General features: G+C 44.2%; 1 protein-coding gene across 1 annotated transcript in view; it reads right to left on the bottom strand.

Moving 5' to 3' along the window:
- PPAPDC1A (phosphatidic acid phosphatase type 2 domain containing 1A) overlaps nt 1-16,736 on the bottom strand; it is a 142,852-nt gene that overhangs the window by 85,345 nt on the left and 40,771 nt on the right. Inside the window, exon 2 of the mRNA XM_006879893.1 lies at nt 2,561-2,669. Within this exon, the coding sequence (XP_006879955.1) occupies nt 2,561-2,669 (109 nt within the window). The remainder of the gene's footprint in view (nt 1-2,560; nt 2,670-16,736) is intronic.

Consider the following 16,736-nt stretch of genomic DNA (forward strand, 5'->3'; position numbering starts at 1 on the left):
CCAACCAAAAAGAATAACGATCCCAAGCTTTCATAAATGCCCTAGATAATGCAACTTGCACCTTTTAATAAAATCAAACTGTTTTCAGTGTCAGTGAGATAGAGATGTCCTATTAATTACAAATTTTCCTACAAATATTTAAAGGGTCTAGAGAATCAAAAGCAGACAGTCCATTTTCTGTGGGAACCATTAATAAAACTCAAGGGAACATATTTTATTTACATGTCAACAAAATATTTTTCATCTTTATGTCAGAAGGATTATAAACATATCTCTTGCTTTCTGCGTGTGATTATAGAATCACACTAAATCTTGTGACCAAATGAATGAAATTCATCAAAGACAATTAACAAAACAAAAGGTTGGATTTATTTCATTAGGAGATTAGAGGGTATGAATCAGGATTAGTGGCTGAATACACTTCTCTTCTCTGAAAACCAAAACACTGAATAACTCCTTCACTGTCTCCTTCCACTGCTGCCAACATGCAAATGTGCCCCAGCCTATTTGTGTCTACAGCCAGAATACTTGTGGCATTTACATCTAGACTTTAAAAAAACCCACTGTTCATAAATCTAGGACACAGCCACCAAAAGTCTCTGATGGTATCCCCTGCAAGCACTTAGCTCCAAAGTGCATCCTATGGCACATGAAATGTGAAGGCTTTGAAGAATCGAAGTGCGTAAAAAACAGCAGCATCCCTTCTTAAAGCCATTAGTGAAAATTGCTTAGAAACACTCTGAGTTCCTTTGTTTATAGGACTTACAGATGATCTGAGGAAGAGCTGAAAGAGAAAGGTCAGATTTTAATTCTCAAATGTGAGTGCGCTTCTCACAACCATCCTAATTTTTCGGTCTTCTTTGAGATTTCCTAAAGTTCTGTTTTATTTTCAGCAGAAGAGCAACTATTTAAAAAGCAATTAATCTCGCTCCTGTGAATGAATATTTGGATGCAAGACTCTAAAAGAAGAATCCTGATCAAAAGGGGGTAAGGTGCTGAAAAGAATTTCAAATTGTCATGGAATTCAGACTTTTGAATCTGCATGAACCCTGAAAACTGCTGCTTTATGCCACAGACGGAATTCTTTCCTCCTAAAACATGCGTCAAGTTGGTTAACTCATACACCCCATATTGTGTGAGTGGTCTCTACTTCGTGATCTATTTATCCCACATTTTGTGATGTGTTGTAAATCTCGAACTTTATATGCCAACAAGGCAGGGGCCGTGTGGAGAGTATCTTGAATCACAGGCCTGTCATGGGCTCCTTACCCTTACTCAAGTGACCACTTCAAGTAATACTTCCTCAAGTGACCACTTAGTTATAACTCCTTTGCTTGAGTCACACATTTTATCTCACAGGAGTCAGGAGAAGGGCCTTCTATCCATGAACCAAGAAGAACGAATGTACCACCATTTGAACCTTGAGTCCCTGAAATGCTCCTAGCCCAGGAGAACATTGACTTCAAGGCACATGGAGCCAAGGATTTTCCATTAGAGAAAGCAGAGGGAAAGCTTTCCACAGAGCTGGCTTCTTGAATTCAGACTTCTAGCTTCCTAAACTGTGAGAATAAAAATGTGTTTACTAAAGGAATCTACTTGTAGTATTTCTGTTTGAACAGCACGAAGTAACAAAGACATCCAGAGACAATCTTTTTAAACTTGAGACCAAAACTATGCCCTAAACTATTCTTTGAACCAAATAATAATTAAGCTTCATTAGCAGAGAATGTCTGTCTCAGGCACTGTCCTCTTTTAAAGAATTATCTAACTCAAAGTTGCTCATTGCCATTGTTTTCAACTCAAAGTGACATTCTACCAAGTATCTGAGGCTGGAAATCATAATGGGAGACTGTTCATCTTTCTCTCGAAGAACAGCCAGAAACATAACCTTCCGTTAGCAGTGGAACACGCTATATGCTAGGCCACCAGAACTCCTAAAGAATTACTTATGTGGGCTCAAACTGACAACGGCAACTTGAAGATCAGATGAGAAGTGTTGGGGGAGTGAGTTCAGGGTCACAGTGGTGGAGTCATTTGGAAAAAAAAAAAAGAAAGAACAGTTGCTCAACTTGAAGAACACAATCAGTGCCGCTCAACTGCACTGGTACATACTGGTAAAACGGTGCCTCTGCGTACATTTTAATCAGATTACATATGTTTTAAAAAGTCATTTAAGTGTTACTACTCATGAGACTAGGTATCTCACAGCATCTGCAGACCCAAAGGTCTTTCCAATAGTCAATAATTAACAAAGCTTACCAAAATTGAGTCTTATTCTAGAAACAGAGGAATGGGAAAATCGGATTACTGGCTTTTAGTCTTCCCTCACCGTGAACATTTGGAAAAATTCCACAGAGCCAGGTGGCTTCTTCTCAGTTATTCTTGGAGAATGACTACCTCACACCCGACCAAGCAGCTCCCTCCTGTTTAGACTTGAAATTGAAGGTGATGGCCAACTTCTCTTTGTTGCCTTCAGTAGGGAAACAGAAGGCAGGTGGGCAAACCTGCATGGATCATATCTGGGAGAAGGGTGAGTAGGTCATAAGATCATGGTACTTACAAACATGAGCCGGGTCGGGATGTTGTCTGATTGCACCAGAGGATTTTTATAGAGCCAGATCTCTTCTGGTTGGATGACTCGCTGGAAAGGATCCAAAAACTCAGTGAACCTGAAGTGGAACAATGAAAAGAGGTATGAGATTTGGATACTCAGCTGCTTCTCTGGTTCCCAAGAAGGCCGTCCTGTACACCTTGGGATGAGAATCCAGTCCTGGGAGAAGAAAACATGGTTCCCATTACCTTCCCCGCCCCAGTCCCCTCTGTTGATGGGTCTCAGCCAGTTCCAACTGAAGAGAGAGATGGAACAAACAGTGCCGATCTCATGGCTTTTCTTTGGCCATCTTCCAGCAAGACCCTTCTGGACTCAAGGGAATAGCTGGGATGGGAGCACTGCACAAAGAATCCAAGGAACTTGTGGGGTCCAAAGAGAACCTTCTTACACAAAGAGAAGACTTGAAGCATTTGCTGAAGAATATAAAATATTAGAACCTTCCATATGGAATACAACTCAACAGTAAGAAAACAGAAATCCTCACAACGGAACCAACAGATAAGTCATGGCTTTCTTGTTATGTGCCATCAAGATGGAATTGACTCACACCTGACTGTCCAGTGGTTTTCAGAGGCAGTACATCGCAAGGGAGGAGAATGCCCATCTTTCTCCTACAGAGCAGTTGGTGGATTCGAACTGTATGCCTTTGGGTTGGTAGCATAACTCCTTACCACTAAGCCACTACACAGATGAAAAAAAGACTGACGTTGTCAACCATTTCAATTTACTTCAATTCACAAGAGAGCTCTTGTGGTATTGTTTGTAGGGAACTTCACTTGTTAACCCAAAGGTGAGGCCTCTCTGTTGGTATGAAGCCACCTCTCACTCTGAGGGAGAAAGATGGACTATCTCCTGCCACCAGAGTTCCCCTGTTTGATTTCTAGCCTGCCCAGAAATCCCCTACGGGGTCAGCTATAAGCCAGTTTTAATTTGAGGGGAAACCTGGTGGAGGGTCAGCTATGGTCAGTTCCGACTCTATGGTACAATGACTTTTTTAGTTTGGATCCACAATGAACAACCTATGGCGGCAGCAGCCAAGATATCAGAAGACACATTGCATTGGGCAGAGGTACTGCTCACCCAAAGGCCAGAGGTTCCAGCCCACCAGGTGCTCTCTGGGGAAAGGGTGTGGCTGTCTGCTTCTGTAAAGATTATGGCTTTGGAAACTCTATGGGATGGAGTGTCTACCCTGTCCTGGAGTGTGGCTATGAGTCAGAACAGGGGGCTCTGGTGCCTTGATGGCAAAGAGTTGAGCTGTCAACCCAAAGGCACACAGGAGAAAGATGGGTCATTTCCTCTTACACAATTTGCTGCTTCTGATAACCTGCTGGAGGGTCAGTGATGAATCTGTTCCAATTCAACAGCAACGGGGTTGTTATGAGTCAGAATCAACTCAATATTCCCTAAGGAGACCCGGTAAAGCAATAGTTTAAGAAGCCAATAACCAAAAGGTTGGCAGTTCAAAGCCCCTGGGCACTCTGAAGAAGATCCAGTACTGTGCTCTTGTAATATGGGACATTTCCATACTGTCCTATAGGTGACGCGGAGTCAGAACTGAGTCATGGTACACAACAACAATACACAACAACAACATGCTCCACACAAGTCCGCTCTCAGGCTCCAGTAAGAAGAGACTCAGTGGTTCACCTCTCTCAATGGCTCTCTCGCCCACTGCACATGGCCCTGGGGTCAGATTCCTCAGGCTCACAGCCTCACCTGACTCTTGGTGAGGTCCTTAATAGCGCTGAGCCTCAGTTCCCCTATCTCTAAAATGGGCACTAACAAACATCAAATTTACTGTCAACAAGTCGATTTTGACTCATGGCGACCGAGGACTGAGTAGAACTGCTTGCTCTTTAGGGCGTTTTCAAAGCTATGAGTCTTCACAAAAATACTGCCACGTTTTTCACAATGAGAGTTAGAGGGAAGTGAAATCAGAGACGTGGAGTGTCTGGCAGCATGGACAGGATTGTACGGCCTTTACCGCTTTATTCTGGCTTCCACTCACACGCGTCACCACACTGTTTGCTGGCTTGTGTTATTTGATTGTGTGATCACGTGTACTCTGCCCTCAAGTGTTTTAAACACATTTTATATAAAGTGAACGAAAATTAACTGTATTTGAAATTGTTGACAAGAATGCGTAATGTATATACAAATTATCCCCAAACTTAATGGCTGTAAAATACCGTTTATATTTTACTCGTGATTTTGTGGACTAGGAAATTGAGAAGGGCTCATCTAAACCACCTCCCTCCTAGGAGGAGTCTCTCCTGAGAAAACAGCAGCTGGATGTCACCTGGGCCTGCAGCTGCCATATGAAAGTTCAACTGGACTGGGCGTCAAAAGGCCACTTCTAAGTTCCCTGAGGTTTTCGCAGCAAAGCACCATAAAGTGAGTGGCTGAAAAGAAGAGGAATTTATTCTCAGTCTGAAGGCGGTAAGTCTGAATCTGGGGTACAGGCAGAGCCAGGTTCTCCCTGGAGGCTGAAAAGGAGGATCCTTCCTCGTCTGCCAGCTTCTGGGGGCCTCAGACACCCCTTAGCTGTCAGCAGCATCACGCTAATCTCTGCCTCCACAGACACATGCCGTCTTCCCCGAGTGTGTGTGTCTCTCTCTTGTATGCATCTGTGTGTGTGCCTCTGTGTGTTTCTCTGTGTGTGCATGTGTGTACCTCTGTGTGTTTCCTTGTGTGTGTATGTTTGTGCTTCTGTGTGTTGCTGTGTGTGCCTCTGTGTGTGTGCCTGTGAGTGTCCTCTATTTTTAAATAAGGACAGAAGTCCCTGGATTATTGCCCACCTTTCTCCAGTATGACCTCACGTAGATTTAACCTTTTAACATCATTAAAGACTCTATTCCAAATAAGATCATATTCACAGATACCAAGGTACAAACACCTAAATACCCTGTGCAGAGCACATAAGCCCACAGGAAACAGTAAACTTCATGACTCGCCATGGACACTGGCCACCTGGTTGCTCTGACAGGTGGGCACGGGAGCACTCACACGAGGACTCTTCAACACTGCAGTCTCAATGCACTTGGACTTCTTAGGGAGCGGCCCGATTCCCAAAAAATGGTGCCTCGGGAGCCCCACACAAAAGCTGACTGGCTTTACTTTTCTAGCCTCAGACATCACCCAGTGTCACGGTCACGGGAGAAGTTCTAAGGGTTCTAAGTGACTCATTAGGTAAGCCTAAGTTCAAGAGGGAAATCCTTCTGGGTCTGGATGGGGAGTGGTGACATCCTGTTCTAGAAAAGCAGAGGCATTCTAGAAAGGAGGAAAGATGCACTGCAGGTCTCCCTGACATTACAATCCACCCCCTGACCCACCATCGCTGAGTCAGTCCTGATTACGGCGACCCCCTGGGGCAGAGCAGAACTACGCCAAAGGGTTTCTGAAGGAAAATCTTGTATGTAAAATCTCATGGAAGCTGACGTCACGTCCTTCTTTCCTAGTGTGGCTGGTGGCTTTGAACCACCACCCTGTCAGCACTCTGGCATTTCAACCAGTACATAACCAGGCTCTTCAATCTACAAACTACCCCCCAGGAGTGGGAAGAGGCAATGTGCTGCTGTAAACATGTACAGCCTTGGAAATCCTGTGAATAGGGACAGCTCTGCTCTGTCAGTGACCTGAATCAGAGGCACTATGGCTCAAGGGGTCACTGACTCCCCAGAGCATGTGAGGTCAGTGGTTCTCAAACTCGAGGGTGCCTAGAAACCACCTGGGGTCTGTGGCTGCAGATCCAGGAGGCCCCGCACCTCAGGTAAGCTCCCATGATGCTGAGGCTGCTAATCTGTGTGTCAGACTAGCACTCACCTCCTGGGTCCCTCCTCAGACCTCCTGAACCCCTGGACTTCCTGAACAGCATCTGCATTCTCACAAGCTCCCCAGAAATGCTCAGGCACATTCAAGTTTGGACCCACTTTTAGCAAGTGTTTACTAGACTTCAATTACTTAAGAACCACCTGGACAGAAGAGAAGAAGTCCTGAGTGATGCAATCAGTGCAATCAGTTAAGGTGTGTGGCTGCTAAGTGAGAGGTAAATGTTTGAGCCCATCAGGAAGTACCTCAGAAGAAAGGCCTGGCAATCCAATTACCAAAAATGAGCCACTGGAAACCATATAGGGTCAGGATTGAATCAACAGCAACTGGTGTTTGGTCACTAAATATTAAACTACTGAGGGACATCATCCTTTGGAGGGTGGAGGGACAGCACAAGAGAAGAAGACCCTCGATGAGATGAACTGACTCAGTGGCTGGGGTAATGGGGGTAGGTGTGTCAAAGACAGTAAGGTTGGCACAGGATAGAGCAGGGTTTAGAACTGCTGTACATAGGGTCACTATGAGTCGCAAGCAACTCGACGGTACATAACAACAACAAACTGGCAACACCATCTTCTCACTTAATGGAGGTTTCAATCAAAATGAATAAGCTGTGTAAGTCAAAGTGTGAAAAGCATATAGTCAGGACTAAGAAAACAATTATATACTTTGCCTACAAGAAGATCCTAACTGTTCAAACAGGCAATCAATCTGCTGTTGATTTTGATCTATGACCCGATTCTTCCATTTCTCTGCTGTTTCAGCAGGATAGATGTTTTAATCTATTTTATTTCAATATCTCCTTGAGGAAGTAGGGATAACAGACCAGTGAAGGCTGCATGCAGACTCACAGATGCTTCCATCCTGCTGGTGGTTAAGACCAGCTTCCAACACTTGGCCTCACACAATAGCCTGGGACGCATTTCCCATAGACAAGAAACAGTGCAGTAGGGGACAAACTGGTCAGCTATCAAGTCATTGAGAAAGGACTTATTAAGAAGCCTTCTGTGTACCAGACATCCTCTCAAGAGTACTGGCTTGGGGAGCTCTGGTGGCAAGAAGCTGCACTACAATCCCAGAGACGCACGGTTCGAATCCACCAGATACTCTGCCGGGAAAGGAGGGACAATCTCCTCCTGTACCAGTCAGATCTGATCTGATGGTACACAGACACACACACACACACACACAAAAATAATAATAAATTTTATAAAAAGGGGGGGGAGAGTACTGGCTTCCAGCTCTACAGATCACAGCTAAGAGACCTTCGGTCACTACTGACTCGGTGGTATATGACAAAGATTTTAGCTGCAGGCACCAGAGCATTACCTGCCATCCTACTCAGCTTTGAGAGCTGCTTTTGGCTGAAGAAAGGAGCCAGTCATGCGACCTGGGAAATGGCCTCAAGTCCAATGCCTCCGACAATAGCCCCAATCTTCTAGAGAAGCTCAAGTGTGTGGTCTATCTATCACTGTCTACACGTGGACTGTGGCAGATTCAGCCCTAAACTGGGAATTCCAAAGTGTCAACCCAATATATTCCTGGTGTCTCCAACCAAAGACATTATGCTACTGTCCCTCATACATTTTCTGACTCAGAGTCAAATTCTCAAACCCTCAGAGGCTCCCTATTATCTCACCATTCTCTAACAGGCCTCACAGATCCTGAATCCAAGGCCTTGCTAAGAAAGCTTTCCTCAAGTTAGGTTACCATGTCAGGGTCCTTAAAACCATCCCCTTCCAACCATCAGTGGCAAAGGCCACACAAAATATAAACTTGGAATTTTTTTTTTCTTCAAAGAGAAAAACAAACTGGGGGCAGGAGTGGGCAAGGAGGAAAATGTACAACAATGAATGAATGGGTAAAAATTAAATGGAAATAATATGCTGTAAAAATAATATATGTTGCATTAAAAACATCATTAATTAAAAAAATTTAAACATTAAAAAAATATAAACTTAGATCCTCAAACTTGACTCAACCATCAAGGACACAAAGCTATACTGAAACAAGAACTTCCAACATCAGCTTTGGTCCCTACATCAGTGACACAGAATTTTATTGAAATATAAACTTAGACCATCAGTGTTGGCCCAGTCATCAATAAATAACACAAGACTACAATGAAACATAGACTTAGACCATTACCTTGCTCTACGTATCAGCGACGCAGGCCTGTACTGAAACAGGAACTCAGGGGCCCTAACGTCAAATACTCGACACAGACTTCTATATATTTCCCAAGCACCAATTCCACAAGACTACACTAACATCTACACCTAGACCTTCAGCCTTGGTCCAACCATCAATGACACAAATGCAAACTCAGACTTGTTGCCCATTGGTTCCCTCTCATGCCAGCCAACTCTCTATCCATTCTCCAAGGTTGTCAATTTTATTGAGAAATATCTATCCATCTTTCTTCTGAGGAACTTCTGGTGAATTTGAACTGCCAGGGACTCCCACCCTCAGAGACCATGAGAGCTAAGGAAATTCTAGTAGCTGAGTGGTTAATATAACAGCATGTTTTATTCTACACTATCAGGCGTTGCGTGTTGTGCATCGCTGAATCAGAACCTACCCAGCGCTGACTCTCCGGCAGGCTTTCAGAGGCAGTTAACCTCACGAGAGGAGTTTGCCTATGACACAAGACTACATACTAAAATATAAACTTAGACAAAAGCCTTGGTCTACCATCAATAACACACAACCATACTAAAATATTAACCTAGACCATCAATTTTTGTCTACCATCAATGACACAAGATTATATTGAAATATAAATTGATATCATCAACCTTGGTCCAACCATAAAAGGCATAAGAGCTACACTGAAATGAGAAGATGGGCCATCAGTCTTCTACACTGAAATATGAACTTGGACCATAAGCCTTGGTCCTGAGCCCTTCTTTGGCATTTCCCAGATGAGAAGCCTGAGAAGAGTCACTTACACACTCTGAGATTTCACCCCTAACCCATCAGATGGCTATACCCTCCAGAGCCATAGTGAATATATCAGCCGCAATAAGCGTTCAGACCCAACACCTGGACACTGTTCCCCTCAACAGGAGACGGCTGTGGCTCTTGCAAATACGAATCTCAAGGACACTGATGCCAAAATGGCAGGGCTGGAGGATTCTCAGCCTTCTCTGTGCCCCACCGGGGGACACTGAGACCATGGTGGGAACTGAGCTCAGAGAGAAGAACAATGAGAACCACCTGCTCCTCTGCCAGTCATGACCAAACAGTGCTGTCGGAACCCTGGGATGTGACGGAGAAATGGCAAGACACGATAAAGAAGCCTGGCCGGTAGAGCTAGAAGAAAATCCCGTTTTTAATTGCACTATTGACTTTTCCTCCCCAGATCTCTCCTTTGCAAGAGGAAACACACTTACAGACGGGCACTGGACGTGTCAGTGGAGCGAGCCAGCCACTCCGTCTCTGGGCAGGAAGGAGATGGGTCGTATTTTTCATTAGTTCTGGAAACAGCAACCAGGGTGAGGCTTTCAAAAGTACATCCTGATAAATTACCTCTGTCTCCTGAGAGGACTCGCCCTGAGTCAGAGCAGTGGGCTACCTCTGAAGACAAAGGAAGCAATTAAAATAACAATTATAATGATATCATTGACTTATCACAAATCCCAGGACCTTTCCTTAGTGAGTTACAATAGCAGTTCTTTTACTCCATATCAGAATTTTATGGGGATTGAAGGGAGACGTTATTGCTATTAAGGGATCGCTCTGAGTCAGAATCGACCTGACAGTGGTGGATCTGGGGTTTGGTCCTGCATTGTCATGGCCTGAAGAAGAGACTGGAGCAGGATAAGGTGGTGGACGAGGTGGGGACATGCAGGTCAGTTACTGAGATGCCATGCATGTAGCCAACTCACCCTGTGGAGTAGAGAAGGAAGAGGGGACCAGGACAGCTGCCCCGGATGAAGCAGAAGCTACCAGGTTAAAGGACCTACGCACTCATTTCAATATTTAGAAACAGGCCACTAGTCTGCATTTCCCAAAGTGTGGACACTACCAGGGGTAGCTAAGACCCTCCTGGACCCTGATGCCATACCACAAGAAGTACTGGTAACCCAGTGAACTCAGTCACATAAGGACAATGCTGCAGAAGACTCTTACTGTAAACACAGAAGGATATCTAGTAAGATGTGTATAAAAGTTCAAAAGGGGACAGGGAGGAGGGCAGGAGGGCCGAGGATGTGGAGATGGGGCATCACTGGGATGGCAGGGTATGGAGGGCAGACGGAACGGGGTAAATGAATTATGAAAGACTTAACGGGACCTGAAAAGATGGGGTAATAGTGGGCATAGATCAACTGGGATTAATTTTATAAAACACAATGGGAATGGCTGCATGAAATACAACGTGAATGAAAGAAGGTGTGGAATGAAATGTACATGAATTAAACACAATGTATACAAATTTTGTAAGTAAACAAATATTTTTTAAAGAAGAAGAACTGAGGGGAGAAAAGTACCAGTGAGCCATGAAGCATCCCTCCAAAGTTTACCAGCTGCTCTTGCATCAATTCCAACTCACAGCAAACCCACAGAACTCACAATAAAACTCCTCCTTTGAGCTTTCAATTATTGATTTTTTTCTAAGGAGATTGCCAGGCCTTTCTTCCAAGATCTGTCTAGAAGAATGCAAGTCTCCGAGCTTTCAGCCAAGCACATTAACCATTTGCACCGCCCAGGGACTCCTAAATGATGTTTACCCAGAGCCAGCCTCTGGACAGCATTTCCAGCTTGAAAAAAAAAGGGGGGGGTAAGAAAATCAAGTCACACGCTCTTAGGAGAACAATCAGACAGTGCAGGGATAAAGGCAAAGAGAGAAATGTGCAGAATATGAGTCTCAAAAGACAAAACAACTCAACATCAACTCTGTGCTTTGATGATTCCCGACTCAGGATTTGAGCAAAAAAGAATAAATAATAATTATAAAAAAATTCAAGAACTAGGGAAGTTTAAAGGTTGAATGTTAGGTGATAAATAGAGAATTATTATTCCTTTTTCTCAGTTTAACAATGATCTAGTTAAGTAGCAGAATGACTTCTTTTCAGGAGAAGCAACTAAAGCATTCAGAGGGTAAACAAGCTTCACACGCAGTATCCTTACTCTAAAGAAGCCCATATAAAGTGTAAAAAAAATACACGTAAATAGAGATAAAGCAAGTGGGACACAATATTCAACTCAGTCACCACTGAGGAGATGGAACCCACTCATACCTGACCCTCCAGAAGGTTTCCAGAGACTGGCAATCACACAGGGCAGAACACCATCCGTCCTGCCCCCTCAGAGCAGACGATAGATTGGCAGGCCAACTCCTCACCAGCTGGGCCACCAGAGCCCCCCACGACTCAATGCTGCTGTTGTTATGTGCTGTCGAGTCACCTGCGACTCAAGGAGACTCATAGTGACCCTGTATCTACAATAGCTCTGAACCCTGCCCTATTCTAAGCCAGTCTCACTGTCTCTGACACACGCACCCCATTTACCCTGTCACCCATTGCAGAGACCATGGCCTTGATCAGACCCACCTTAGTCTGTAGACCGACAGTTAGCAACTGTGAATTCTAGGTGGGGGTAATACAGATAGTCATTTCACTCTTTCCATTTGTCTACACATTTGAGATACATCAGGATAAAAGACTGGCAGAAAGAAGGCTGGGAGCAGGACCTCAAAAGTGGGGGGGGGGTGAGAATAGCACAGAAAACAAGGGTAACAAGACACACTTGCAAGCTGTGACCAGGTCACTGAGCTTCTCTGAGCCCTGTCTCCTGTATAACTGAAGCTAGCCATACCACGTATGCCATGGGGCTGCGGAGACAATGGACTTGGTGAGGCTCTGGGCATGGTGGACTCAGCATAGAACCAGGCACACACTAACTGCTCACAGTACACCCTCTCCCCTCAGGAGTCTCTGGCTGAGGTGGCCGGCATATCGCAAAAGGCTTCTGCTTCATAGAGAAAGCTCTTCTGTAAATATATTCAAACTTGTCTGCAAAGGGCCATATGCATAAATGTAGCACATTTTGCAGAAACACAATTTTTGGACCATATGCATCATCCCAGAAATCCAAATATTTAGTGTCATTATTCCAAACCCTTTCTGCCCAGGAGTCTTTTTTGGGGGGAGCGGGGAGCAAACACCAGAAGGGCAACGCTTTGGCTATCTGAACTGCAGCAAAGAAGTCTGCTCTCTCCTTCAACCCCCAGCAGCAGGTGCACACGGGGTGCAGGCTGGGCCTCACAGCAGGCGCTCAAGGAACAGCATGAACATAAGCCCCCACTACAAAGGTCCAGACTGGAAAAATAAAACCATTCCTAAAGAGTTTGCTCAAAAAATAGCTCTTGACTGGGACACATGAGAGGAACCACCACAAGTTAACAAGTTAGAAAGCCAAAGGCTGGATGAGTTTGATGATTAGATAAGAGACTGATGGTGAGGTCTCAGGAAGGAGCTGGCAGGTGGGTACAAGACAAGACGTTGAAATGCAGCCGGGCCCAGACACCAGCCTACGCTGTGACCAGCTGAGGCCAGGAGGAGGCAGAAGCTTCCCTTCTACTCTGTGGAGTGGCCACGTCCATGGCTTACGAGCAGCTGAGGTCCTCACGCATGCCTTCCATTTGAAGGTGAGCCTCACTCAGTGTTTTTATAACCACCTTGGCTGTAAACCCTGAACTTCCAGTACTAGTAAATACCCAGTCAATTCCAACTCACGGCAGCCGTGAGAGTGTCAGAGCAAGGCCATGCTCTATCAGGTTTTCAACTAACTTTTCAGAAGCAGACTGCCAAGCCTTTCTTCTGAGGAGACTCTATGACAACTCAAATCTCCAACTGTTCCATTATCAGCTGATAACTATTGGCACCAACCAATAGATAAAACTATCTGCCCTAACCAGGAACTTCAAAGTTTGAACTCTTAATGGAAAAGCAAGTGAAGATGCTGACCCACAGATCTGAACTTGACCTTGGACAGCTGGACTCATCCTGTACTGGCATCTGTGACTCCACCATCAGCCAGTTCCCAAGTCAAATACCAATAACAGCATCCAGGTTCTGAGTCAAGGACCAAATAACAACACCAACTCCTGGATCAAGTATCAAGATAGACAGTTCCAAATTAAGGACTGTCCACTCACACACCAAGGACCAAGCAACAGCAGCCAGCTTCCAGCTCCTGGGTTAAGGACGACGCAATGATGGTGAGATTCTTAGTCATGGACCAAGCAATAGCAGCCCATTGGCACAACTGGCCTCTGGGTTTCTTGCATAACCAGGCCCTCATTATTGTAAAGATGAAGAGGTGTAAAGCAGAAGACCAAGGATGTCTAGCAGAACGTTAGCTCCAAGAGGGCAGTAAGAATTCCTGGTTGCTTCTAATCAGAGCTGTAACCCTAGAGCCTAGAACGATGCCTGCCAAGAGGTGCCCAAACCAAATCAAACCCATTGCCTCGGAGTCGATTCCAACTCACAGAAACCCTACAGGGCAGAACAGAAGGGCAGTGTAGTTTCCAAACTCTAATGCTTATAGCAACAGACTGTTACACCTTTTGCCTAGAGGGTGACCGGTGAGTTCAAAGGACTGACCTTTCAGTTAGCATCTTAACGTTTAAACACTATCCACTAGGGTTCCTTGGCATGTAATAAATACTAATACTGTTGCGTGAATAACAGACTGAATAAGCGAGCACATGAAGCAATTTCAAAGAAGACCAAACTGTCTGGTATATGGACTCAGAGGCTGGCAGCCTACCATCCTTGGACCGCAGACAACCAACTGATAGGTTTGGTTTAGGCTTTAAAAACAAAATAATCCCCTCCAAGTAAAATGTAATTCATGGCCAGACTCCAGTAGTATAGTTCACAGGGAAGTGCACTGCCAACCCAAAGGTTGTGGTTCTCTGGTCGTTCAAGTTCACCAGCAGTTCCAGTGGTAGGCACAATCAGAGCTTAGAAGCAGTTGGTCACTTTGAATGGGGCAATGCTACCCCTAGTCTTTCCCAAGCAGTTTCTCACGTCCATTTTCATCTATGTCCCTCTCCCAACCATGACTGGGGACATTTGTGGTCTGCTTTGTGCGGCTGCTTAAGAAAAGAGAGGATAAATAATGTACACTGCACTGAAACAGATGAGGGAGGGAACTGTTTAAAAGGAATATAGGATTAGGTATTATTTTCATGACAAGTTACAGAAAAAGAAATGCATATTAAAGTGGACTGTGGGCTTAGAGGGAGATTGTATAACAATGAAAGATTTTTTTCTTTTTTCTTCAAAGAGAAAAACAAACTAGGGGAGGAGTGGGCAGGGAGGAAAATGTGCAACAATGAATGAATGGGTAAAAATAAAATGGAAAGAATATGCTGTAAAAACCTATATACGTTGCATTTTAAAAAATCATTAATAAAAACAAAACCAAGAAAGAATGATTGGAACCCTGGTGCTATAGTGTCTAATATGTAAGGCTGACTGATAACCATGAGTTTGGTGGTTTGAATCCACCAGGCACTCCACAGGAGAAAAAGTGGTGATCTCTTCTCTAAATTTACAGCTTCAAAAACCCACTGGAGGGTCACTATGAGTCATAATCAATCCAACAGCAGTGAGATGACAACCTCTGGGTAGAGTGTCTGGGTGATGCAAATGGTTGACATACTTGACTGCAAATAGAAAAGTTGGAAATGCAAGTCTGTCCAGAGGTGACTTAGAAGAAAGGCCTGACACAACCTACTTCCAATAATCAGTCACTGAAAAGCCTATGGAGAACCAGATTGTTCCAGATAAAGGTTACACTAGAAGATCCTGAACAAAGGGGTGGGTGTGGAGGGGACTTATAGAATAAAATTCAACATCATACAAAAATACCAGGCTTGCTGTGCTGGCAAAGCCTGGTGGAAACTTGGAGATAATGGCCCCTTAGGCATCCTTCAGTCCTATGCCTGAACCCTCCTCTGGGGACCACCTTCCAGCCAAACAAAAGAAAAGCCTATAAAGTGAATAATACCATCAAGAAGGAATATACTTCCCTAAAAATCAGCCATATGAGACTAAAAGGGCAGCATTTTTCCACAAAGAAAGTGCAAAACGCAGAGGAGAGGAACAGAAATGGGAAATCCAGGGAAGAGGTAAGAACGGTGCTGTTCATTGAGGTTAACACAGGCCATGCCATAAAATGAAATACAGATAAATTGTTATATGGGAAATTAATTTGCTCTGTAAACTTACAAAAAATAAAAAAGGAAGAAGAGAAAACTCTCTGCATCACAGTTGTTTTCTTATATCCATATATCCATAGGACCACCATGAGTTGGCCTCTACTTGAAGACAACTCGTAACTAATAGACCCCTGGGAACCACTCTTCAAAGCTAGCATCTGTGAGCAGCACATCTCTAAATTCGGGCAGCCTGGTCTTTGTTAAATGTCCACTTGCTGAATGGTGTGTGAAAACTAGTTGGCTCATTTTATTATTGTTAGGTGTCCTCCAGTCATGAGAGACTCATAGCGCCCAATGAATCTGCACCTTGCCTTCTCCTGTACCATCTTCATCATCTCTGATATATTTGAGGCTATTGTTACAGTTAGTGTCTCAATCGAGGTCACTGACCTTCCTCTTCTTCACTGACCCTCAACCTTTCTAAGAATGATGCATCTTTCTGAAGACTGGTTCCTACTAACAATATGTCCAAAGTATATGAGATAAAGTTTCATCATCCTTGCCCCCAAAGAGCAACCTAGCTGCACTTTTTCCAAGACACATCTATTTATTCTTTTGGTAGTCCACTGGATGTTCTATACTCTTCTCCAACAACACCCATAATTGATTCATAGTACATGTTTATTTAACTATTCACTCCACTGTTACTACTAGCGAGTCCCTAAAGAAAGATCAGATTGCACACCTTACCTTGTCCCATTACACAAGTGAGATTCTGAGATATTTTCTCTAGAGGTATCAGAAGGGTAGTGGAGAGGGTAGGTGACTATGTACTGAGATCTTTTTACCCACCAGAGACCTGTTAGGTGTTTTTCTACTCATTATTTCATGTACAACTCACAACTGAAAAGCAGGCCATGTCTCCCCCATTTTCCAGACAGAGAAAATGAAGCTTGAAAGTTGTGTCACCTGCCCAAAAGTTACTCCACTAATACAAGGCAAAATAAGAACACACACTTTAAATGTAGGGCAGTAATATGAGGTGAAAGTAGTGGCGATGGTGATCTTGAGCTGATGGGATCCACTGGAGCAAGTTGTTGTTGTTGTTGTTGTTGTTATGTG

Source organism: Elephantulus edwardii, unplaced genomic scaffold, assembly GCF_000299155.1.
Source record: "Elephantulus edwardii isolate Elephantulus edwardi_28Jun2011 unplaced genomic scaffold, EleEdw1.0 scaffold00006, whole genome shotgun sequence".
NCBI lineage: Eukaryota > Metazoa > Chordata > Mammalia > Macroscelidea > Macroscelididae > Elephantulus > Elephantulus edwardii.